This window comes from Podarcis bocagei, assembly GCF_964188305.1.
Source record: "Podarcis bocagei genome assembly, chromosome: W".
Classification (NCBI taxonomy): Eukaryota; Metazoa; Chordata; class Lepidosauria; order Squamata; family Lacertidae; genus Podarcis; species Podarcis bocagei.
Window position 1 is genome coordinate 32,141,277 of NC_138131.1, and position 25,675 is coordinate 32,166,951.

Below are 25,675 nucleotides of genomic sequence, written 5' to 3' on the forward strand. Positions count from 1 at the left end.
AATTAGCCTATATCAAAGCAAATTAATATAAACATACACGACCTTATTGTTACAACAACTATCAATTAATTGTGGGGTTATTTTGACTACCAAGATGGCATTTGCAGAGTTTCTGGAACAGTTCACTTTTGGTTCAGTGCATACCGTTTTACCTGCCATCTGAGTTGTGACGCTTGCTGACTTTGCAAGTTATTTTTTGTGTTACTTTTCACCCTGACCCACATAAGGCACACTACATGCACCTTTGTTTATCTGCTGGCCTATCATGAGACGCGAGATGAGACTGAGCTCTGCAGGAAGTGTTTTCTTTGTCATGCTCACAGAGTCCCGTTTTTCTTCTTGGCTGAGGCCCGTAAATACACAATTTGGGAATTCTTAAAACTGAAACTTGAGGAGTGATCACAATTCACATCTTGCAAGACTGTCTGGTTCCCACTAAGCATCTCTAAAATCCTGATGCCCCACGCCCCGTGACATATAATTCTTATTATTCAAAAAGTCAGCTCCTATTCATGTGGAGGAAGCCTGAAAGGCCATTCACTGTTAATAACTCATTCTCGAATTGTCCCCCTTAAAAATCGAATTGCACCCTCTGGGGCGTGTGCCCCACATTGGGAACCACAGGTCTAGAGGGTAGCTTCTTTATACAAGCCAGACCACTGGGAAAAAGCAATAAGCAAAAAAAAATAGAGAGAGAAATGGATACAGACAACAAAAAGAGGTCCCATGTTGCAGACATGAAAATATGCATGACTGCTGATTTAGATAAGCAGAGGTTCCTGAACCAAGAAATAAACTTGCATTTGGAGTAAGATTATTTAAATGCAAGGGAACTCAGTAAGAGGAAGAACAGTCAGTTTCAAGCTACTGCTTTATGTATTAATGAAGTTAATTGGAAACCATCAAGGCTTTTGTGGCAGCAGTAAAAGAAGCTCAATCCCTGTTCTTTAGAGTTACCAAAGAACTACTGGCAGCCCTTAATGACAAGTACTGGAGGTTTGTAGCGTCTTATCTAGAATTGTAGAAAAGCCTCAGAGAAGCTTCCAAAGTAGAGCATCATAACAAAATATTTGTCAATGGGAAATTGTCAATTACTCATACATATTACAGATAATGTTCAGCGTGTATGAGTTGAGAAGAAAGCAAGCCTGATCCCACATTGATTTCATAAGATATGTGACATGGTGCTATAAATGTTAAAGAAGGAAGCATGAAACACCATCTGAAACCAAAGGAATGAAGATTTATATGAACAAGGTACTGACGCAGACTAACCCCCAAAATTCAGTGTTTCTTACTTGTTGTTGTATCATTAAGTGATGCAGTCCCATTGCCACGCAACGCTTCGCCGTGCAGAAAACTAATGGAAATTAGCAAGACTGAACAGGAGTATTCCATCATGGACCTGTTAAGCAAACACAGAGAAAAATATAAAACCCATACTAACATACTCATGTCATGTTCATACTATCACGAAGGAGGTTTGAATTTTATTTTTTTGAAAGAATGACTTTTGTAAGGGAATATGATTTATCTGTTGTGTCCAAAGTCTTATAAGTATTTGTGAAACTACCACCCTAGTGCCCAAAGTCTTATTCTATACCACAAATCTTCCAAGTTTGGAAAATTAAGGGATTTGAAAAACACCAAGAATAAAAACTTGCTACTCCAAAAAAAAAAAAAAAAAAGGGAGCTCCAGGCATTACACAGAAACTGCAAGAGAGGACACATGCCCCACTCGCCCTTCCTCTTTTCTTCTGGGATATGCAAACTGGGGGTTTCTGCCTCTTCCTCAACATTTGGCCTTCAGTATCTCACCAGGGGAAAGGTGCACAAGTTCTCACGTTGCATATTACATGGAAGTACAAAAAGAGGAAATGCGAGTCACCCACATTTCCTCTGTTGCTGCTTGTTTGCACATCCAAAAGCTGGCAGAGATTACAAGCTGTTCAAGAAGAAATCTGACACAAATTCTAGTGAGTATAAAACTAAACAACATATGCAGAAAATGGAACAAATTCCTAGGTTGTGTGATGATCATTTTGTAACAATCTGCTGCTGTTCCGGTCTACTTTTCTTGCTGACAACTTAGTTTCTTATATGATGAGTTGCTGGATTGTTATTGTTCTTCCACAAGTGAGCACTGAAAACATGCAGTCGGAACTGGTACGCTTGAAGCTTCTACAACACCAGCTCCACTAATACATAAAATAATTTAAGTATAACTCATAATCATACGACTAGATATTATAACTAGATATTATACTACTGACTGCAGGTCTGGTTTGCCTCCTAAAAACCCACACGCAGCAGGCTCAATTCAGTCTCCGGGGGGGAGGCGGGAGATCCCACTGAATGTAACCAAATCCCTTTTCCCTTCCTTTCCTTCTTCCATACTCACAGGCACATCATGGGAGCTCTCCACATTCCTCCCATATCCTCATCTGTCCCTCTTCTTCCTGCTCAATCAAATAATGCAAGGCTGACCTATAGGAAGGGCTTGACAGTAATTTGGGAGACGTGCTATGCAGAACTGCCTTGGGCATTGTCCCGGAACACCAACTGATGCAGCAGATAGACTGGTGATGGTGGGAGGCAGTGCGAGACAGTGGGATGTCACACCTTGGCCAAAACATATACACCAGCTGCCTATAAATTCCTGCACAAGGTTCGTGTACCAATCTACAAAGCCCTGAACAACTAACTAAAATAAGAATACTCTGGCTGCTTCTCTTTCTCTGTAATGTGTTCACAGAGTGCCCCAACATACACACTGGACCGAACCTACTATATTTTCAAAAATTATTTTGCTTCTCATTAAAGGTACATAGGATTACATTATGAACTAGGCAAAACTAGTTGTCATCTGCCCCTCCCTCATTATACCATGTAAATATACAATACCAGCATGCAGAGAAATCCTGACAGCGGCATAACAGAACTTGTGCAGGAGAGAACCTTTAAAAGTACACAGGGCTTTAAAATATAATTTATCAAAAATTACTGGTTCTAATATGAGATGACAAAGTCAGGAAAAAACTTTTTGAATGGCATGAGTGGATAGAGAAGGGTCAAGAACCGCAATTCAGTACAGTGGTACCTTGGGTTAAGTACTTAATTCGTTCCGGAGGTCCGTTCTTAACCTGAAACTGTTCTTAACCTGAAGCACCACTTTAGCTAATGGGGCCTCCCACTGCCACCACGCTGCTGGAGCACGATTTCTGTTCTCATTCTGAAGCAAAGTTCTTAACCTGAAGCACTATTTCTGGGTTAGCGAAGTCTGTAACCTGAAGCGTATTGTAACCTGAAGCGTATGTAACCTGAGGTACCACTGTAATACTAAATTGTATCACCAGACTTTCCTAAAGCACTATACAAAACATATTTTTTTAGCCTCAGGCAGCCTATATTCATTTCAGTAGTCACTGACAATAACTGAAGGATGAAATACAATCCAAGAATTGACTCAATTCCTAGCTAGTCTTTTTGAGAGCCAGTGTGGTGTAGTGGTTAAGAGCGGTAGTCACGTAATCTGGGAAACCGGGTTCGTGTCTCCGCTCCTCCACATGCAGCTGCTGGGTGACCTTGGGCCAGTCACACTTCTGTGAAGTCTCTCAGCCCCACTCACCTCACAGAGTGTTTGTTGTGGGGGAGGAAGGGAAAGGAGAATGTTAGCCGCTTTGAGACTCCTTAAAGGGAGTGAAAGGCGGGATATCAAATCCAAACTCTTCTTCTTCTTCTTCTTCTTCTTCTTCTTCTTCTTCTTCTTCTTCTTCTTCTTCTAAAGACACATTATTACAAGCGAAGAACTGAACACCTAAATTCAGCACACCAAATACAGTTCTAGTGACACAGACAGATCTTCCAGATGGTATCACTGTTCACCAAGTAGCGAAGTTATAGTTGACAGGAATGAATAATAGAGAATTTTTGCATCTCTTCAGTAGTAGTGAGAATGATTACTACCAGGAAATTCAAAATAGTGACAGGCATAACAACCTAATGGGGGTTGGAGAGAAGCAAAGAGGTGATTCTTACACCCGTCCGAATTATTCCTCTTTAGCAATAGAGCTATGGCTTCTGAGAAGGCATACCTTGGATTTCATCAATACAAACATTTTTAAAATGACATCGCGAAGTCCCAGTAAGTTGACAACAATTTACCAATTATGATAGCCACCCCAACCTCATTATAACTCAGCCTTAAAGGTAAAGGTAAAGGGACCCCTGACCATTAGGTCCAGTCGTGGCCGACTCTGGGGTTGCAGCGCTCATCTCGCTTTATTGGCCGAGGGAGCTGGCATACAGCTTCCGGGTCATGTGGCCAGCATGACTAAGCCGCTTCTGGCGAACCAGAGCAGCGCACAGAAATGCCGTTTACCTTCCTGCCTATTTATCTACTTGCAGTTTGACGTGCTTCCGAACTGCTAGGTTGGCAGGAGCAGGGACCGAGCAACGGTAGCTCACCCCGTCGCGGGGATTCGAACCGCCGACCTTCTGATCGGCAAGTTCTAGGCTCTGTGGTTTAACCCACAGTGCCACCCGCGCCCCACAACTCAGCTTTACTTATCTCTAAAATGTGTTCAGAAGATGCTTCAAGAGAATATGTAGGCTACTTTTGATTCACAAATAAGAAACAGGAAAAGCTCGAATTCAATTCTAAATTCACATGGATACTTCCGTCAACTATTCTAAATATATGATTAGATGCTATGGGAGGGAAAGTATATATTAAAATTCTAAAGCAAGGAAGTAGTTTTATGATTTCTGCTTATTTTTTAATCTTTCGAAGACACAAGCAATAAACAAGACAGTACACAGCACAGCTAAAAACGATTCCCAAAGCTGTAAATGGCTTGAGCACTGCACCATTGCTAAACTGCCCTCCTCTCTGTCTCCCATTACAATCCCTAGTATAGGCAGCATCTTAAGCTCACTATTGATTATTCAGCTTACCAACGACGCACAAAGACAACACTTCAAGAGCATACAGTGGTGTGTGCAATGTCTGCCTCTCAGCTATGAAATCCTTTTCCACTGGAGAATTGCCCAAACCTTTGTCTGACTAAAAGAAAATAGATTTTAGATTATTCACATACTAACATGTCATCTGGACCCTAAACTCTTGTTAATCTTAACTATGGTTTGCTAAAAAAAAAATTCCAAGTTCATTAACTGTGGTCTAAAGTAAAAAATAAATAAATAAAAAATTGTTGAAGCAAGCTAAGACTAACCATGTTTTGTCCAGATTTGAATATTGTGACATGGTGTAAGTAATTTAAAATTCAAATGAAAGTTTCCCAGCTCTTCCTTATAATCCTGTAGGGTAGGGGGAGCCAAGGCTTCTGCAGGAAATCCGAATTAGGCCAGTATGACCTGTTCAGATGGGCCAGGAAACAAATGCAACAAATGAATCAATGAATAAGTAAATTAGTAGCCAGACTTCATTTTTATTAATCACATGTATCAAAAGCTGCTTCCTCCTGTTGGTTCTACATCATCCAATACCCAAGCTGACTATTCCAATGACACACAGATAAATCACAGCTTTTGAAACCATGTGGCGGACAATTATATCCACCAGGAAAAAAATATAGCCAGCTTGAAACTAGAGGTTTGGCAAAAAAAAAATTGTAGGTTTATTTGTAGAATTTTCATTGCTTAGTTGCAAAAACACTATACAGTATTTCTGAAAAATAATAATAATGAAAGGAATAGCGTGAGCTTAAAGAAGGATGTAAAACATGTTTCAATGGTAAAATTATGCCCGTTCCTGGGTTGGACAGCATTTCTGAGGTGCCACTATATTTTTGTACAGCAGATGGGGCTGTATAGCAAGAGACCTGAGCCATGTCAAATGCCAGTTTTCTGCTTTTCCTGCACTTTCTGAAACATAAGAAACTCTATCCATATCACATCCCCAAAACTTTTTTTTAAAAATAAATGTAGCATTATGTGAAAAAGGTAAAAAAACAAACTGAATATTTCTAACACAGACAAGTGTGAAAATAGTTCAATACATACAGCATGCCTAGATGGAGTATGCATACGATCACTTCTTTTGTTATAGAGAACTACCATGACCTTTTACAGCAGCAGTGGGGATCCTTTTACAGCCCGAGGTCCACATTCCAAGGGCCACATTCCAGTGGTGGGAAGGGCCAGAAGTGGATGGAACAATGAATGCAAGTTTCTCCTTTGGACAGTAGGTTAGCTTCCACACACACACACACACACACACACACACACACACACACACACACACACCTTTCTCAATCTTCATCTCAGCAAGAAGAGTCATCATCTGAGCTCAAGGACACATCACTGCCAGGCAACAAATAATGAAGGACAAAGTGAAACAGGTCAAGTGAGAAGTGTAGCCTGAGGAGAGTCCCAAAGGACAGACAGAGAGACCTGGAAGACTGCCTGAGGCTCCCTACCCATTTAATAATTTTGCAAAAAACAAAAACGAGTTCAGTGCAAAGTGGTTGATTGAAATGCATACTTGAAAGGATTAAAACTCCTGCAATCCCTTCATGTGAAGGTACACCACTGAGATTCATCTCTGATTAAGATCTTGGGACAATGCTCAGCTCCAGATGCTACTTCTGCACTACAATGGGAGCTACACTGACACCAAATATTGTAGGTACCAGACCCAGACTTTACAGTACAGTGGTACCTCGGGTTAAGTACTTAATTCGTTCCGGAGGTCCGTTCTTGACCTGAAGCACCACTTTAGCTAACGGGGCCTCCTGCTGCCGCTGCGCCACCGGAGCACGATTTCTGTCTCATCCTGAAGCAAAGTTCTCAACCTGAGGTACTATTTCTGGGTTAACGGAGTCTGTAACCTGAAGCGTATGTAACCTGAAGCATATGTAACCCGAGGTACCACTGTAGTACCTCAGGTTAAGAACTTAATTCGTTCTGGAGGTCCATTCTTAACCTGAAACTGTTCTTAACCTGAGGTACCACTTTAGATAATGGGGCTTCCTACTGCCGCTGCACTGCCGGAGCACAATTTCTGTTCTCATCCTGAAGTAAAGTTCTTAACCCGAGGTACTACTTCCGGATTAGTGGAGTCTGTAACTTGAAGCGTCTGTAACCCGAGATACCACTGTATTATTCTATCACTCTTAATGCTTCTGCTGTTTTTCTGTGTTTTTAGTCTACAATTATTAGTGGTGCTTTTACTGAAGCTGTTTATGTCTTAAAATTTTTGACCCAGCGAATGGCCTGGGGCCACCTGAGAATGCAAAGTCACTGAAGCAAAGCTAGTGTGAAACTGATCACAAAGCTTTGACGGGAGGTTAATGCAAGTGGGACAATCCTAAGGTTTTAGTTTTTAATGTTCTAAACCATCTTGTTCCGAACTGAAGTACAGAAGTTTTCTAAATGGAAAGGCAAATGATAAACAAATAATGCTTCCATTAAAGCATAATGCTGAAACATGGATTAGTGTTGCATAAACACTAATCACATCTCTCCCTGGGCTCACATGCTCCAACTCCCTTTCCCTCATCATTTGAGGTGAGTACCTGTAGGAGGAGTTCAGAAGCTTTTGCTGCCTGTGCTGTGTTTAGCACCAACTATGGTTAGTTTAATGCAGGTGATACCCAGCCCTATTTCTCCATACCATGTGAACTAGATGAAGCCATGCTGAACTGGTGCCTGGATGACAGCCAATGAACTGAAGCTGAATCCTGAGAACATTGAACTACTGTTGGTTGGTGGTTCTCATGCCTGGGAGGTGGTTCAATAGTCTGTTCTAGATGCTGTCCTTGACACTTAGGGTACTCCTAGATCCAGCATTGACAACGTGAGTCCTGACATCAGTAGCAAGGGTTGTCTATCTCGGCTGTGGCTGATTCATCAGCTATGCCTGTTCCTGGTCAGCGACAGCATTGCTGCTGTGATCCATACTCTCACCTCATGTCCAGACTACTGCAATAAACTCTAGATAGGGTTACATTTCAAGATGGTCCAGAAACATCAGTTGGTCCTGAGCATGGCTACCAGGTATACCTGTGCAGTCATATAACATTAGTTCTGTAGGACATATAGCACTGGCATATGCTGATACATAAAGACCTAAGCAACTTTGGATCCAAGTTGATGGAACAAGGTTTGGCTTGTTGTGGGGAGACATGGAATATAGTCTTCTTTGTAGTGGCACCTGACTCCAAATCCCCTTCTTCTAGAGGTGCAAATTGCTCCTATGCTACTGGGCTTCCACATCAGGTTACAGAACACTTGTTCACCCCGACTTACGAGGAATTTACTGTTCCAAGTTTAGTGCAGCTGCTGTTGCATTTATAGCACGTAATTGTTTTGTATCTTTAGAAACCACTTAGGTTGCTGTTTTAGTGTTTGTTTCTAGGACTCTATAATCTAAGTTCCATTGTAATGATAATGGAAGCATCTTTAAAGCTTTCTTACCGGAAGCTCTACGCCGGCTCCCTCGGCGAATAAAGTGAGATGGACGCCGCAACCCCAGAGTCGTCTGCGACTGGACCTAACGGTCAGGGGTCCCTTTACCTTTACCTATGTACTTCTCCACATAGAATATAGCTAAATGGTGGAATTTGCTCCCTCAGGATGGCCACCAGCTTTGATACTTTTAAAATAGGATTAGAAAAATTCATGCAGGACAAATGCTATCAATGGCTACTAGAGGCAATACGCTTCTGAATAGAATCATAGAATCATAGAGTTGGAATAGACCACAAGGGCCATCGAGTCCAACCCCCTGCCAAGCAGGAAACACCATCAGAGCACTCCTGACATATGGTTGTCAAGCCTCTGCTTAAAGACCTCCAAAGTAGGAGACTCCACCACACTCCTTGGCAGCAAATTCCACTGTCAAACAGCTCTTACTGTCAGGAAGTTCTTCCTAATGTTTAGGTGGAATCTTCTTTCTTGTAGTTTGGCTCCATTGCTCCGTGTCCGCTTCTCTGGAGCAGCAGAAAACAACCTTTCTCCCTCCTCTATATGACATCCTTTTATATATTTGAACATGGCTATCATATCACCCCTTAACCTCCTCTTCTCCAGGCTAAACATGCCCAGCTCCCTTAGACGTTCCTCATAAGGCATCGTTTCCAGGCCTTTGACCATTTTGGTTGCCCTCCTCTGGACACGTTCCAGTTTGTCAGTGTCCTTCTTGAACTGTGGTGCCCAGAACTGGACACAGTACTCCAGGTGAGGTCTGACCAGAGCAGAATACAGTGGCACTATTACTTCCCTTGATCTAGATGCTATACTCCTATTGATGCAGCCCAGAATTGCATTGGCTTTTTTAGCTGCCGCGTCACACTGTTGGCTCATGTCAAGTTTGTGGTCAACCAAGACTCCTAGATCCTTTTCACATGTACTGCTCTCAAGCCAGGTGTCCCCCATCTTGTATTTGTGCCTCTCATTTTTTTTGCCCAAGTGCAATACTTTATACCAGTTCTAGGAAACCACAGGAGGGGAGGATGCTGTTATGTTCCAGTCCTTCTTTCACACATCTCATAGGCATCTGTTGGCCATGAGAATAGGATGCTGGACAAGATGGACCATCACCTGATCCAGCAGGGATGTTCTGGTGTTTTACTGTATGAAAAATAATGAGCCAAAATGACCTGCACAAAATGTCAACAGAAATCTTTTAACATGTTAGAAGATGAAATAGCTCTCCCCCCCCCCCCCAGAAGGCACATAACGTTTCAGACAGGACACAATCCAGCCAATGCTTTCCATCAGTGTAAAGAGTTATGTTTGCACAACAAAATTTATCTCTGTCTCTCCTCCCCTTCTACACCCTCCCCCAAATCTGCTCTGGAAGATTGTTGGAACCTCCAAACATGAGGTTAGGGAGAAGTTCCGTAAACTGAGTGTCAGTCGTTGTGCTGATGGAATGAGTTAGTTGCATGCTGCTCATGATTTCTTCACAAATCTCCCAACTGAGACAAAAAATATGCAGTGCTCCAATAGTGCTGATTGCTGTCCAAAAAGAACAAGGACACCCTAGCTCTGAAAGACTGAATAGTTATACCGTAATTGTTACTGGGAGAGAGCTTCCAGATGAGTAGCTTGCAGCAAAAATAATTCTATGGTCCCTTAAAGACTATTTCATTTATAAGCATGAGCTTTCATGGGCTCTGTTCACTTTGTCAGATTGCATGACATGAAACAATTGTATGGTGAGATTTGAATGGTAGTGAGATGCAAAATAATAATAATAATAATAATAATAATAATAATAATAATAATAATCACAGTTGGTGACAATTAGAGCTTAAATATATGTTCAATAGGTACAATTTTAACCTTTTACATTAGCAGATTGGTGATAATTGCTGTGATTCTTGTATTAACATCTGAAGTGAAGCAGGAACCCATTCACAAGAAACACAAATGGCATTGGAAAGTTAATTAACACATTAAACTTATTGATGATCATTACATTGTTGTCTAGTTATAGATAATGCATTATTCAACAATATGTTTTCAAAGTCCAGTTTACATTGTGCCTTCAACCTTACTGTATCTAGTTACCATATTTTTCCGTGTATAAGACGACCCCCAATTTTAAACTTAATTTTTTTTGGGTGGGGGGAATATAGTCTTATACATGGGAAAATACAGTATATGCTCTCATGAAAATCAGTGTCTTAAAATGGTGGGTCACAGATGGCCTCTGTTGATATTGCAGAGTCCTGTGCACAACGGAATGACGAACAGTACGTGCCACATGCTTAAAGTTGCTTTATTTTCAGTTCATTGTTGAGAAATTACAAACATGCATCTTGCCTCTGCTGGAGCAGAGAAGCAACCGTCTTTCTCCTCGGAATAACGAACACCGAGAGAAACTGTGAAAAACAGGAAACCAGTGTACGTCACATCCAGCTTCCCTTTCCCGTGGGAAAACCCAACAGTACTCTGACTGTGGAATGTAAACATTGTCTTGTGACAAGCACTTTGCTGCACAGTGAAGAGAGCAGAAACCAACATCCTCCCCCTTTCCGTGAACATCACTGGGCAGCGTGTTCGTACAATATCAGTACAAACCCAACTTCTGTACATAGGTACAGTGTTGATCCCTTGATACAATCTTGGACAATACATCAGCAGGAATTTCATTACCTGGCATATAGGACACCGTTACGAGTCCCTTCTGAATATGTTCCCTAGCATGTTGCAACTTCAATTGCAAGTGCTTCGTGCTTTGCTTACAACCTTCCGAATTCAGCAAAGCCAAACATGCTTTGTTGTCCTGGTAAACCTGGATTGGACATTTGACAGGAATTTTCATGTCTTTGCACAATTGCAACAACCATTCACAATCCTTAAGTGAATAAGACAGTGCATTCAGTTCAGCTTCACAAGTACTTAAGCTAATTGTTGTTTGCTTCTTGCATGACCAATCAAATAGACCCTGATTGTACATGTAGCAAACTCCAGACGTACTTTTCCTGTCTGTAGTGTCACTTCCAAAACTTGCATCTGCAAAAATCTCAAGACCACCAGACTTCTGATTGTTAAATCTCAGTCTGTAATGCATAGTGCCTTTCAAATAGCGTGCTATGCGTTTCAGAGCTTTCCAATCCTTAACAGTAGGATTGTTAACTTGTCTGCTTAGCAAATTACAGCTAACAGCAATGTCAGGTCTTGAACATCTGGCAATGAAGTTTAGCTTGCCTAGCACACTTCTGTACAGTGTAGTGTCAGAAAATGCTTCTTCAGTGTCTTCTACCTGATAACCTGTTGTCATCGGTGTGTCTACAGGGTTAGCATCCATCAGGTTTAGTTTGCTTAACACATCAGCAATTTTCCTTGACTGGTGTACTAGAATGTTACCACTTTGATCTTTCTCTATTTCCAGAGATAGGTAGTTGTTTACCTCACCAAGATCTTTCATGTCAAAGTGCTCTTTCAGTTGAGCTAGGGCATTATTGTACATTGTGACATCTTTCCAAAAGAATAAAATATCATCAACATAAAACAAACAATACAGCTTCTTTTGCCCCTCCTCTTTGACAAACACACATGGATCAGCTTTCCCTTGTTGAAAACCTAGAGAAAACAATGCTTCAGTGAGTTTTGTGTGCCAACACCGTGCACTTTGTTTGAGACCATAAAGGGACTTTTTCAGAGCACAAACAAATCCCTGTTTTACCTGTACGCCATCAGGTGGAAGCATATAAAGTGATTCACCTAGAGATCCGTACAAAAACGCTGTATTCACATCGTGGTGACTAATGTGTAAATTCTCCTCTGCAGCTAGCTTGAGCATAAGCCTAATGCTCTCATACCTCACCGTGGGTGAGTAGGTCTCGTGATAGTCTTCACCTGGTACCTGTGCAAAACCTCTGGCTACCAATCTGGCTTTGTGTCTGACTATCTTGCCACTTTGATCAGTCTTCACTTTGAAGACCCATTTGCTTCCAAGCAGTTTCATTCCTGGAACTACTGGAACTAGCTCCCAAGTTTTGTTCTTTTCTAAGGAATCAAGCTCAGCCTTCATAGCGTTTAACCATGGCTCAGCTTCCTTAGAATCCAAATCCTGGATTTCTTGGAAACTTGAAGGTTCAAATACCTTCTTGGAGCTTTTAACAGCTGCTACTGCTGTCTTAGCAAATTCATCAGCAAATCTCTTTGGAGGTCTGCCTTTTGTGGCTCTTTGTGACCTGCGAATCAGCCTTTGGTCTTCAACACTCTCCTCTTCCTTCTTTGGAGAAAAATGACCTATTGTGAACAATGGTTCTTCCAATTCCTGATCAGAGCTTTCAGAGGGTCGCATAGAGGCTTTCGCACTCTTGAAATCCTCTGAATCACCCGATTCAGTTTCAGACTCAGAATCAGAACCTTCATCAGTGGGTGTGGGTTGCTGTTGCTTATCCTCAGTCTCATCACTGTCATCAGGATAACATTGAAAAATTCCCACGTTCTCCCCCCACTTGGCATTGTACTCAACACTTCTTGTGAGCCTAATTGTCTTAGAGTCAGTCATCATTATTCTGTAAGAACCTTTCTGATAACCTAGAAAGATACCATGCAATCCACGTTTGCCTAATTTGGAGCTTTGTGGTGAATGAATCCACATGTCAGAACCAAATATTTTCATGTGTTTGATGTATGGTTTCTTACCAAACATCTTCTCATACGGGGTACAACCAATCGCTGAAGATAACCTGCGATTGTAACTGTAAATAAAACACGAGAGAGCTTCGGCCCAATAACTCTCTGGAAGATTTGCATCATGCAGCAAGGTTTTTAACCCTTGAAGCAATGTTTGATTTGCCCTTTCGCAAAGTCCATTCTGCCATGGCGAGCGAGGACTGGACAAATCGTGTTGAATTCCTTTCTCAGTCAGAAAAGCTTCAAACTGCTGAGAAGTGAATTCTCCCCCGCGATCTGTGAAAAGAATTTTTATCTTCTTACCATGCACATTATCCAACCAAGCACAGAATTCCTTGAACCTTGGAAAAGCCTCTGATTTCTGCTTGAGATTGTACACATAAATATACCTGGAAAATGCATCAATGAGAACCATGAAGAACCTATTTCCACCCAAAGAGGGCGATAGTGGACCTACTAAATCAGCATGAACAATCTGGTATGGTTCTGTAGCTTGCCTACTAGACACCTTACCTTTCACAGCCATTTTCACCTTGTTTGCTGCGCATGCTTTGCACTTCATGTGGTACCTGCAGGGTTTAATAGTCATACCTTCAACCAAGGTAGGCATTTTAGATACTGCCTCAAAATGCAAATGACCAAATTTCCTGTGAAAATCATGAATACATCCTGCATGCAAACTTTTGTTAGAACCTGCAATGCAACAAGTATCATTCTGCACAACATCATCATAATACAAAACAAACAAACGATCAACACATTCAGCATGCAAAACATAATCGTCTTTCTTTGTGATGGTGCATTTTTTGTTCTTGAAGGAAACGTCAATGTTCTGTTCATTCAGCTGCATCACACTTAGAAGATTGTGTGTGGCATCTGGAACATACAGTACATCCTGTATCGATAAGTCCAAACTGTGAAGAACAACAGTTCCGTAGCCTTGACTGGGGATCGTGTGGTCATCCGCCTGGTGAATCGCACCTTCCTGCGGTGTAAAAGACACGAACAGTCTCTTATCGTTGCACATGTGGTGGGTAGCTGCTGAATCAACAACGAAGAAAGATCTAGACGTCTTCTGGACCTTTGCAACCTTTGGAGTGAAGCGTGAGACCATTGCCTTGTGCTGCGTTGTCCTGGACACCGGACCTTTGCCTTTGCTTTGGCCTTTTCCACGCGAAGAACTTCCGCTGCGCTGCTCTGTCTTGGCCTTGGGATATCTGCATTCCCTCTTCATATGGCCTAGACGTCCACACGAGTAGCATTTCACTGCCTTCAAAGCTTTGGCGCCCTCTGGTGGTTCCACTGCACTCTGGGATGACGTCTGTGAAGACTCCCCCGTACCCATGCAGCTAGCACCCCGGCGATCTGCTTCATTCTGGATCACGGCAGTAACATAGGCTACTGTGAGCTGAGCAGTTGGTTGAACAACAATCTGAGTGGCAACGGACTCCCAACTTGGACCCAAAGAATGTAGTATCATGAAGGAATACACAGCCTCTGGAAAGTTGAGTCCTCTCTGTTGCAGCTCATGTCTCAGATTTTGCATCTCCATTAGGTGTTTACGCACATCTCCACCTTCAGCAAGAGCCATACCATGCAGCTTGGCATAGTAGTACATTGAGGAACCAGCTTCTGTCCTCAAGTGAGCTTCTCTTAAAGTGTTCCACATTTCTCTGGCTGTGGTCTTGCCACGCAACAGACAGAGCTCTTCTGGGGATACTATCAACGTAAGCGTTCCCCGTGCTTTGGAATCCTTAGCAGTCCAATCAGCTGTAATTGGAGCTGGGGGGTTGTCTGTAATAACATTAAACAGACCTTCTTTCCGCAGAATTGCCTCTGCATAAATTACCCACTCCGTGTAATTTTTCTTATTGAGCTTTGGAATCCCAAAAACTTCAGCCAGCTTTGCTTCAGCCATCATTGCTGCTTTATTCGAGCTGCGTCACAGTACTGCAGCTTCTTCCAAAAGCACTTTTAAAAGGTACTTTCGTTTTCCCCAGCCATTGCCTGTTTCGCGGCAAAACGGCTTTTAAAAGTTCAAAGTCCAGCCATAAAAACATAAACTAGAAACTGGCAGGCTTCCAGGCTGCTAGGCTGCTCCGGGCAGCATGAGCACATACCTTCATCAATCAAACTTGACGCGCAGAGCAGATAACGCGATCCGTTCCTCTGTACCTCTGCCGGCATTCCTCAGTTTGATTTACGTCTTTCTGGGCCCGGAACCAAAATGTTGATATTGCAGAGTCCTGTGCACAACGGAATGACGAACAGTACGTGCCACATGCTTAAAGTTGCTTTATTTTCAGTTCATTGTTGAGAAATTACAAACATGCATCTTGCCTCTGCTGGAGCAGAGAAGCAACCGTCTTTCTCCTCGGAATAACGAACACCGAGAGAAACTGTGAAAAACAGGAAACCAGTGTACGTCACATCCAGCTTCCCTTTCCCGTGGGAAAACCCAACAGTACTCTGACTGTGGAATGTAAACATTGTCTTGTGACAAGCACTTTGCTGCACAGTGAAGAGAGCAGAAACCAACAGCCTCATGGGTACTCTCCTCCACTGGAGGTTTTTAAGCAGAGGTTGGATGGTCATCTGCCAGGGTTGCTTTTGTTGTGATTCCTACATTGTAGGAGGCTGGATTAGATTACTCTTGGGGTACCTCACAACTCCCCAATTCTATGAGTAGACAGTTTTTTTATATAAAATAGGAAGGTGTGTGCCTGCTGTTCCAGGGGGTGGGAAATCATGACGCCACTGCTTCTATGATGGGGGAGGGGGTCTTGAAAACCCCTGCCCTGAGCCTACATGAAAGAAAGGACTGACGTTTCAATTCATCAAGTCAAAGAACGGCTACAGTAAATTCCTTCTAATGACAGCAAAAAGATGCAGCTGCAGTAATTAACCATAATCTGATATAATTACAACTAGCTTATCAACAGGACAATAAAAAAAGATGGAAAACTGGGATAAATGTAAATGGTATACTGATTTCTTAAGTATCGTAGTGAACCCCTACTGCAACGTACACGCTTATGTTAAGGAATGGGGATTGGCTGCGATATAATGCAATCCTATGAATTGAGTTCCTTTCATAATTGCAGACTCATGAAATAGTAAGATGAAGAAGAATGCATATGTTAATCAGAGTAGTAGAATCATCAGTCAGTCTTTTAGCTGTAATGTAGCACTTCATATGTAACCATACAAAGTTACTGCATCACCTCTGACAATAATTTAAACCAGTTGAGAGGTTTTCGAGGTTTCTGAATTGCAGCCTATTTTTTTTAATGCACATAACTCTAGACTCTGTGCACCTCTGTTTCCTACATGTAAATAGGGTTGCCATATTTCAAACAGTGAAGAGTTGTTGAGCTTTTTTTTTGCAAATTTTAAAATTTTTTAAAAAATAATTCTTTCGTTTTTGAGCTATTTTAAAGGAACATCGCCAACATGGGTTGCCATACATCTGGATTTTCCCGGACATTTTTAAAAGCAATTTCTGCCTGGACACTGCTTCCGACTGCAGCATTCCGGATATGTCCGAGAAATTCCAGACATACGGCAACCCAACATGTAAGTGTTATCTCTCTGTACAATGTATGAAGACTTAAGGCCATCCAGTTTATGGAAAGTTCAAGCAAATATTGATGAGAGCCTCTAGGGTCAGGCAGCGTGTTAATTACTAACCTTCTCTATTTGTACTATCAGATGGTTCCCAATTAAAATTAAAAATTATGCATACCCATAAAACCGATGTTATTCCTCATTACTGCCCTAAATAGGTTTTCCCTTTAGCCTTCTAGGCGCTTGAGGGATAACTCACTACTGATAAATAGATACTACAGTTCAAGCTGTAGCACAAGCAAGTATTTTAAGCAGGAGCAGAAGGTTGGAATCCAGGGGCAGAGTAGTATAGTAGACAAATGTAAGTTTATTAATCAGAACCACTTGGCACCCAAAGAAAAAGAAAATACACTCCTCAAAACGACATGAACCAGGTTCCCCACATGTATTGTGGGGAACAACCACAAAGACCATCTAGTTCAACCCCTGCAATGCAGGAATCTTTTGCCTAACACAGGGCTCAAACCCATGACCCTGAGATTAAGAGTCTCATGCAGGCGAAATTATCTACAGGGCTTGTGAGGGAGACCTCTTAATCCCTCCCCTACTCCCCTCCCCCATGAGAGTAAAAGTTGCAGGAGCCCCATATCTCAGGGTGAGTGAAAGAGCATACAGGAGAATATTACAGTGGTACCTCAGGTTAAGTACTTAATTTGTTCCGGAGGTCCGTACTTAACCTGAAACTGTTCTTTACCTGAAGCACCACTTTAGCTAATGGGGCCTCCTGCTGCTGCCGCGCAGCCAGAGCACGATTTCTGTTCTCATCCTGAAGCAAAGTTCTTAACCTGAAGCACTATTTCTGGGTTAGCAGAGTCTGTAACCTGAAGCGTCTGTAACCTAAACCATATGTAACCTGAGGTACCACTGTACTGGGCCCTATCTGGTATATGTTGGAGGGAGAAAGCCATACAAGTGCAGAAAGAGAAAAGTGTGAGATGAAGAAATGGTAGCGAAGCAACATTTTGTTCAGAGTGAGTGAGTGTGTTTGTCACACACAAACACACACACACACACACACACACACACACACACACACACAGAATGATGGATGAATGAATGAACAAATGAATGACTGGGTAGTATGTGTGGAAGAGTGGGGGTCCTGAGCTAGGAGGGGCAGAGGATGCAGTAGCATGTGCATGTGTGTGTACACGCAGAGGTGTGCATATGTACACACAAATGAATTAGGATTTGGAAGGGTGGTGAGAGAAAGAGCCTTTGGGTTTGTTTCTGCCCCCACCCACTCATGACAGATTACACTTGATGGAATGTGGTTCTCAGCAGAGAGGAAAAAAGTTTCCCACCACTGAACTAGAGAGGGTTTCTATTCCTCAGGCTAATAAAGGCTGAATAACTTAAGAATTAGCGTTTCCTTTGGGAACTTCAGGAAGGATTTCTAGTCAGCAACTTCCTGAGGGACTGAGCAATCTTGCCGTTCCCCCCCTCCCCCCAGTTTGCATTACAGCCTGCCAAAATGGAGCTTTGCTGTTTTATAAAAATGGAGTTTGTCAAATAATAATCTGCAAAGAAAATGCATCCAATGACAATAGGGGAAAGCACCTAAGGATTTTCTCCCCCTTTTATTTAAACAGGCAAACTTCAACCTGAAGACATTCTTAACATTCAGAACACAGTGCTTCTTTCTTTCTTTCTTTTTTTAGATAGAAAACTAACGGCATACCAGCCTTTCACAAGCTGTGTACTTGCAGTGATACTCTCCTATCAAGCCTTTCAAATTAGGTTTTATCTGAAGATACTAGGCAGCCTCTAGCAGATCCCTGTGGTTCTGAAAAATGCTGCTGACATTTGGCTTTCTGAGATTGGATTAGAGAGAGATTTAATTGTATGCCTAATTAAATTGAATTCTTCGATAGCATCCAATGCTTTATTCACCATGACAAAACAATGTTACTATTGATTATATAATGTCTCACTTTCTCAGGCTATATGAAAACAATTATTGTCAATGCTCATCCACACTTACATCTTAATTTTAATATAAAAATTAGTGTAGAAAAAATAGCTTTAAAAGACAATGATACACATAAATATTTTCTCTCTGTGGAGAAAGCTGTCAAAGAGAATGCAAATTTCTCTTTGTTTTAAAAAATGCCCTCCCCATCTTGTTGTAGCTCAAAATACAAAACTGGGTAATAAACTTTTAAACAATATAAACACAACTAAAAATTATTTATTTTTTAAACTAGCTCTTTTAAGAGACACCTGAATCCCAAAACCTACACGAACTAAATGCAAGAGCAGTAAACCGCAATATGTTCTCTTCCTAATCCTCGAAGGCCAGATTAAACAAATATACTTCATAGGGTTTTCTTGGGAAAAGATGTGCAAGTGTGCATATCCCCAGGGAGTGAGCTCTGTAACATTATGGGGAAAGGTTACATCCTGTTACTGTTCTGATTACATTCAGAAATGCTACTTTACAATTAGGGCTTTCTAGAGGCTGTTTCTGCCAGTTCTCATACGGTCCTGAGCTTTACTGGGACCCTGGATTTGCTGCATAAAATAGGTGGAAGCTGGTGCAGATTTTAATAATGTAGGCTATGTTTCTAGAAGTGATAAGAACATAAGAGCGAAACTGCATCAGATCAAAGGTCACCCAGCATTTAGTTTCCAAATTGCAAAACTTCTCTGTGAGAAGTAACCACTGTTCTGTCAACAGCACACACGCAAATCACGAACGTTTGGCTAGATAAAGCACACAAACAAGCAGATTTTGGTTTATGGGTTCAAATAGGCCACAACTTTTTTGGTTACAGATGTGAGCGGTCTGGGTTAGGCACTGGGTGAAGCCGGACTATATCCCGACTCTTGCCCGTCTTCTTCTGGGAGTCCAGATAAGGGTAAACCACCAATAGGGGGAGCCCTATGATTTACATCAGGGATGTCCAACAGCTAGATTAGGACTGGTCAATCCCAGGGAGGTTCAGGTCAATTGCTGTCTTAAAAGCGATCTTTTCTCCCCAACAACTTTGACCTGAACCCTCTGCCATTTTCTGTGAGTAGATAGCAGTCTCTTGGGAGTTGGACGGCCCTGATTTACATCAAATAGGGGCATCGCGAGGGGTCCCCATTGGAGTAGTGGTATGGCCCTAGCCCATTGTCTAGGCATTGGACAGAATCCAGGATATCCACTTTAAACAGGATACCCTTAATGGGGAGGGTAGGCAGAGGCTACAACCTCCCCTCCATCCAAACAAAGGCTTACCCAATGCCTAACCTCACAAAGTTGTCACGATTACTACGAGGTAGGCGAAAACCAAATGGCGGCATCAATTTGCTAAGGGGAAAAATTCCTGCATGGTCCCAACAATATGGCGACTGACATTAGTCCATGGCAAGGTTGCAACGCATCAAAGCAGAAAAAGAGGGTGAGGAGAGTGGGAGATCTGGGGAAGGGTGCAAGAGGACAGCCTCCCCGTAGCACTGGAGTTTAAATTCCCCGCAGACACAACTCCATCAGTGCTGATTGGACAGTAAGGCCCGCCCCTTGAGTAGGGAACCACCCAACACCATCAGCGCAGGGAAGGCGTCTGGCTCCGACCCTCGGCCGGGTTACCATGGAGGCCGGCTGGAATGCCACCTACAGAATAAGGTAAACAGACTTCTCGATAAAAACAGGCTTCTCAGTTCATTAATCCAAAAGCTCTTAAAATGCCACTCCTACTCTGAAAGTGAAGCAGAAATGCCCATCAACATGGGAGGCAGGATTGACACATGCACATACACACACACCCTGCATACTTTATGCCCATATGTGGTCTTCTGAATACACAGAGAGGGCTTTTGTAGTGTAGGCAAATCCAATGCATGGACTGAAGAATCCAACACACTAACAGAAGAAATCTGCGGAGAAGGAATGGATTTGTGCTGCTTCAGAAACTGCATACTGGCTAAATATTGATTTAATATTGGTTATCTTTTGAAACAAGACAACCCTGTGCATTCTGCAGAATTCTCCCTTCTACTCAGCAATTCCACTTTTTCATTCCTGCACCTACTTCCTCTAAAACAGAGCCCATTGGGATGGTAATTTGGTATTGAGTTTTAAGAAGTCCACTGTGATTCCTATAGTACATCCTTCCCCAAACTGATGCCTTCCAGATGTTTTGGACTACAACTTCCATCAGCACCAGCCAGCACAGCAGTGCTTATGGGACTTGTAGTCCTAAACGTCTGGAGAACACCATGTTGTGGAAGACTGCTATAGTACAAGCACAGGCCACTTAAGTCAGTGCTCGCCACCTGCTGGTCCACGTGATTGACAAGAATCAACACAAACTCCACAGTCCACAAATACGGCTTCTGACAAAGTTCGGAGTTCTTGAAGAGGCAAAAGGCACCTGCTATTCCTTGAACACATTTCCCTTCTAACCAGCTATACTTTGAAATGGTAAAAGAAGAGTGCAGGAATCCACCTTCCATATGTTCACCAGTGTGGTGTTATTGGTCTTGAAAATGAAGTGATCCCAAATATATCTCTTGATACAATTTTAAAGACCAATTCATTGTTGGTTTCTTATTTCCAGATAAAATAACAAGTATATGAAGGCCTACTATGAGCCACTCAAGATGACTTTAATTCCTCTTTCCAGGAGCCTTGTTTTATAACCCAACTCATTACATAGATGTCAGGCCCACTGCTGATTGATTTTTAAATTGGCATGGTTCAAGTGACTAGCGCTGAAGTGATTTATTCTCTGAGAGTAACAAACTAAGGCCCTAGCAAAAATGCTCCTCAGCCACATTTTGTTTAAACAAGTGTACCAACACACGGAAAAAAAGCTGAGAGTTTCATTTGTTATCTATCCAACATCTGAAGGTCAGTTACGGATACGCCAGGAGTAGAATACTAATGGCAAAAATCAAACCTTAAAACAAAATGACCTCACTCAGAGCAGCAAAGTCTTAAAGCACACACTTCTGAAAGAAAGGTAATGGTTTTTAAGGTATTCAGTAGATTCTTCTCAGTTGCCTCAGCCATCTCCTTCTAAGAAAGTTTATACCCATCTCCACTTCACTGAACTTCATCAGGGAGACCAGTTGCATCAAAGTGACGGTAGAGGGATCCGGGTTGCTTTGACTGGCCAATTTTTCTACAGTTCAACCTATTCACCAACAGCTGTCAGTTACTATAGCAAATGGTTGTCTTCATTACTCTGTGGTGGCCTGCCAACGGAAATGGTTTGTCACCACAGGGCTGAAAAAGGAAGATAAGATAAATTGCCTTTCTGAAGGTACACAGAATAGTTTCTACACACTTGGATGGGCAGATCACCTGTTTCGGCCTACTTAAAACAATTATGTTTAAGAGGAATGCTGCAACATGTATTAGAATAGCTTAACCTTGTATGTAAATAAGTTACACAACATTAAGAGAAGATGACTCCTCTTCCCAGGGGGCGCAGCATTGCTGGTGGGCATCCTGGACCTCACAGGGACCCGGGAGTGGGCGGAGGAATGCTGCCCACATCATTAGGGCTCCTGGCTGCATCACGCCCCCCCAGCTGACCAATCAGGTTAGCCAGGGGGCGTGGTCACTTGCCGTATAAACCGCGACACGGCCGAGGGGCAGCCTCCACTCGACTTCTTGACCAGAGCCTCGCTAAGCAAAATGTAGCCCAGTAAAAAAATATCACCAGCCTGTTGGGAGATGGTAAAGAAGAGGGTGCCATCCTTCCAGCAACCACCTGCTGCATTTCTGTGCAGGGCATGAAATAGGGTGATTCCTTCCTCTGGCGGGCTGTTCAGTTTCTAAGTTGGGCACAGAAGAGGAACAGAGTATTCCACCCTTCCTTCACCAACTCACTCACTTGCCTGAATAGAATTCCTTATCAGTTGTGGTTAATTGGCTACTGCTAAGGGACAGGCCCATGGGCTAATTTCAGTTTCATAGGTGAATCAACACCCTCAGAGCCGGAAGCCTCTCTGACACCAACACAAAAACTGCATCAGACAAGCACACACTAGATAACATTTATAGATAACATCCCAAGTGTCTTCATAGACAATGACCATTGCCTCATCTCAGTTCCCAGTTACAAGATTTATTTGGTGATCTTCACGCAGGGGTCAGCAAACCTTATCAGCAGGGAGCCGGTCCACTGTCCCTCAGACCTTGTGGTGGGCTGGACTATATTTTGGGGGAAAAAAATGAACGAATTTCTATGCGCCACAAATAACCCAGAGATGCATTTTAAATAAAAGGACACATTCTACTCATGTAAAAACACACTGATTCCCAGACCGTCCGCAGGCCGGATTTAGAAGGCGATTGGGCTGGATCTGGCCCCTGGGCCTTAGTTTGCCTACCCATGATCTTCAGCAAGTTTGGGAATTTCATCATGATGAAATAATAAATCACGGAACTTGCACTGAGCAGCAGCAATAAATAGAACGGAAACATCTCCAGGTTCAACTCCTAAATATCCCAAGAGGGTGGTGTTTGTGTATGTGTGTGAAACAAACATGCATACAGTGGTACCTCGGTTTAAGAACAGCCCTGTTTACAAACTATTCAGTATACGAACTCCGCAAAACTGGAAGCAGTGCTCCGGTTAGCGAACTTTACCTCGGTCTACAAATGGAAGCCAAACAGTGGAAGGGCACCGGTGGCGGGAGGACTCATTAGGGAAAGCGCGCCTCAGTTTAAGAATGGCTTTGGTTTAGGAACAGACTTCTGGAAGGATTAAGTTCATAAACCAAGGTACCACTGTATATTTCATTTACGGGGCATTGTAAAAATATACTAAAAATATACTAAAATATATTAAAAGTTCATGTATCAATTCATTTTTTAAAGAAAGAATTTATCCTGAGACCTCCATTTCAATAGAATGGAATTAGATAGTACCATGGTTTAGTTGCCTTTCTCCTAGTGTTATTTACCGTATTTTTCGCCCTATAAGACGCACTTTTTCCCCTCCAAAAATGAAGGGGAAATCTGGGTGCGTCTTATGGGGCGAATGCAGGCTTTCGCTGAAGCCTGGAGAGCGAGAGGGGTCCGTGCGCACCGACCCCTCTCGCTCTCCAGGCTTCAGGAAGCTATCCCAAGTCTTGCAAGCCCGGCGGGATGTCCCGCGGGCTCGCAATGCTTGCGGGCAGCAGCCTGCACCCAAAAGCTGGGGACAGCGGGGAGGCGCAGAGCCGCCACCCCGCTATTCCCCGACCTGAACTGGAGGTTGGCGGGGGGAGAAGCAAGCCTGCTTCTCCCCCCCCACCAGCCCCACAACCTCCAGATCAGGTCGGGGAATAGCGGGATGGCAGCGCTCCGCCATCCCGCTATTCCCTGACCTGATCTGGAGGCTGGGGGTGGGAGAAGCAAGCCTGCTTCTCCCCCCCACCAGCCCCACAACCTCCAGATCAGGTCGGGGAATAGCGGGATGGCAGTGCTCCGCCATCCCGCTATTCTCTGACCTGATCTGGAGGCTGGGGGTGGGAGAAGCAAGCCTGCTTCTCCCCCCCACCAGCCCCACAACCTCCAGATCAGGTCGGGGAATAGCGGGATGGCAGCGCTCCGCCATCCCGCTATTCCCTGACCTGATCTGGAGGCTGGGGGTGGGAGAAGCAAGCCTGCTTCTCCCCCCCACCAGCCCCACAACCTCCAGATCAGGTCGGGGAATAGCGGGATGGCAGCGCTCCGCCATCCCGCTATTCCCTGACCTGATCTGGAGGCTGGGGGTGGGAGAAGCAAGCCTGCTTCTCCCCCCGCCAGCCCCACAAGCTCGCGGGATAGCGGGCCAAGCTGTCCCTGAAGGCAGAAGAGGGAGACGGAGCACTCCATCTCCCTCTTCTAGCTTGGGATGGTTGCGCAAAGCCTCTGCAGGGCAGCGCAGTGCGCTGCCCCACAGAGGCTAGGGAGGCTGTCCCTGAAGGCAGAAGAGGGAGACGAAGTGCTCCATCTCCCTCTTCTAGCTTGGGGATGGCTGCGCAAACCTGGGGGAAATCAAATTTTTTCCTTTGATTTTCCCCCTCAAAAAATAGGTGCGTCCTATGGGCCGGAGCGTCCTATAGGGCGAAAAATACGGTAGATTTAATAAATTGCCTTCCCATTTAATTCTCAATGACTGTTTCTTCTTTAATCTATGTAGGTATGGATCATCTTTTTTTAAATTCAGAGCATGAGATCACTGAAGTACAATTAAAGCCAGAAGGGATAAATAAATAATTAACTAAACAAAATAAATGATGCTTAATCATTACAATTCAACATGTTAAATAAACTTGTTAAATTTATAAGGATAAATCTACAATCTAACAGCATGCAACTTGTAATTCTTTTTTTTTTCGGTGCTTAGCAATTGCTGCATTATTAGACAATAAAAAAGGTTTCTAAAGACAGCAGTTGGTTAAATTTGGAATAACGGCTTCTGGAATATATTCATTTAATGTACCCGTCTCGAGATTCAAGTCTACACGCTGTTGTGGACATGGCAATATGTCTAGTAATATCAATAGTCTTGGAGGCAGTTTAATTTAATGTCCATGCCCATCACTTGGGAACAACCCATGTGAAGTTCAGGTTCATCAAAGAGTCAAAACAGGAAACTCCTGACCTATGCTTCAGTGCTCTTTGTAACAACCCATTCTGTGCATTGTGGGACACCAGGATGAAGGACCAGGCAGCCCATTGGCTCCTTCTGACCCAGTTATAAAATGCTTGGGCAACTGATCTTGTTTATGAGGCTCATCGGCCTTGGTATCTACCCTCGATGTGCCCTTTCCAGACACTGCCTAAAGGTTCATTTCCCAGTATCCCAGTTTACAGCTGCCTGCTCTGCCTATTTCAGGAATTAGGGTACGTGTGACCCTAGGACATTGTTGGGCTCCAACAGTTGCCTACCAGGTGGCCAATGGTTCACGTTTGGTGAGAAAGAAGTATAGGGCCACAGAAGAAAAGGAGCTGTGT

The 25,675-nt window shown here is 43.1% G+C and overlaps 2 protein-coding genes and 1 long non-coding RNA gene across 5 annotated transcripts in view; 1 reads left to right on the forward strand and 2 right to left on the reverse strand.

Moving 5' to 3' along the window:
• The window catches only part of LOC308577910, a 467,797-nt gene that overhangs the window by 360,265 nt on the left and 81,857 nt on the right, over positions 1–25,675 (reverse strand). The window lies entirely within an intron of this gene.
• LOC308577893 (receptor-type tyrosine-protein phosphatase epsilon-like) overlaps positions 1–25,675 on the reverse strand; it is a 90,463-nt gene that overhangs the window by 48,256 nt on the left and 16,532 nt on the right. For all 3 annotated transcript variants that reach the window (XM_081178262.1, XM_081178261.1, XM_081178260.1), the window contains exon 2: positions 1,299–1,405. In XM_081178262.1, the coding sequence (XP_081034388.1) occupies positions 1,299–1,405 (107 nt within the window). The remainder of the gene's footprint in view (positions 1–1,298; positions 1,406–25,675) is intronic.
• The window catches only part of LOC308578071 (uncharacterized protein), a gene marked incomplete at its 3' end in the record, with an annotated part of 98,359 nt that overhangs the window by 27,967 nt on the left and 44,717 nt on the right, over positions 1–25,675 (forward strand). The gene's annotated exons all lie outside the window — the stretch shown is intronic.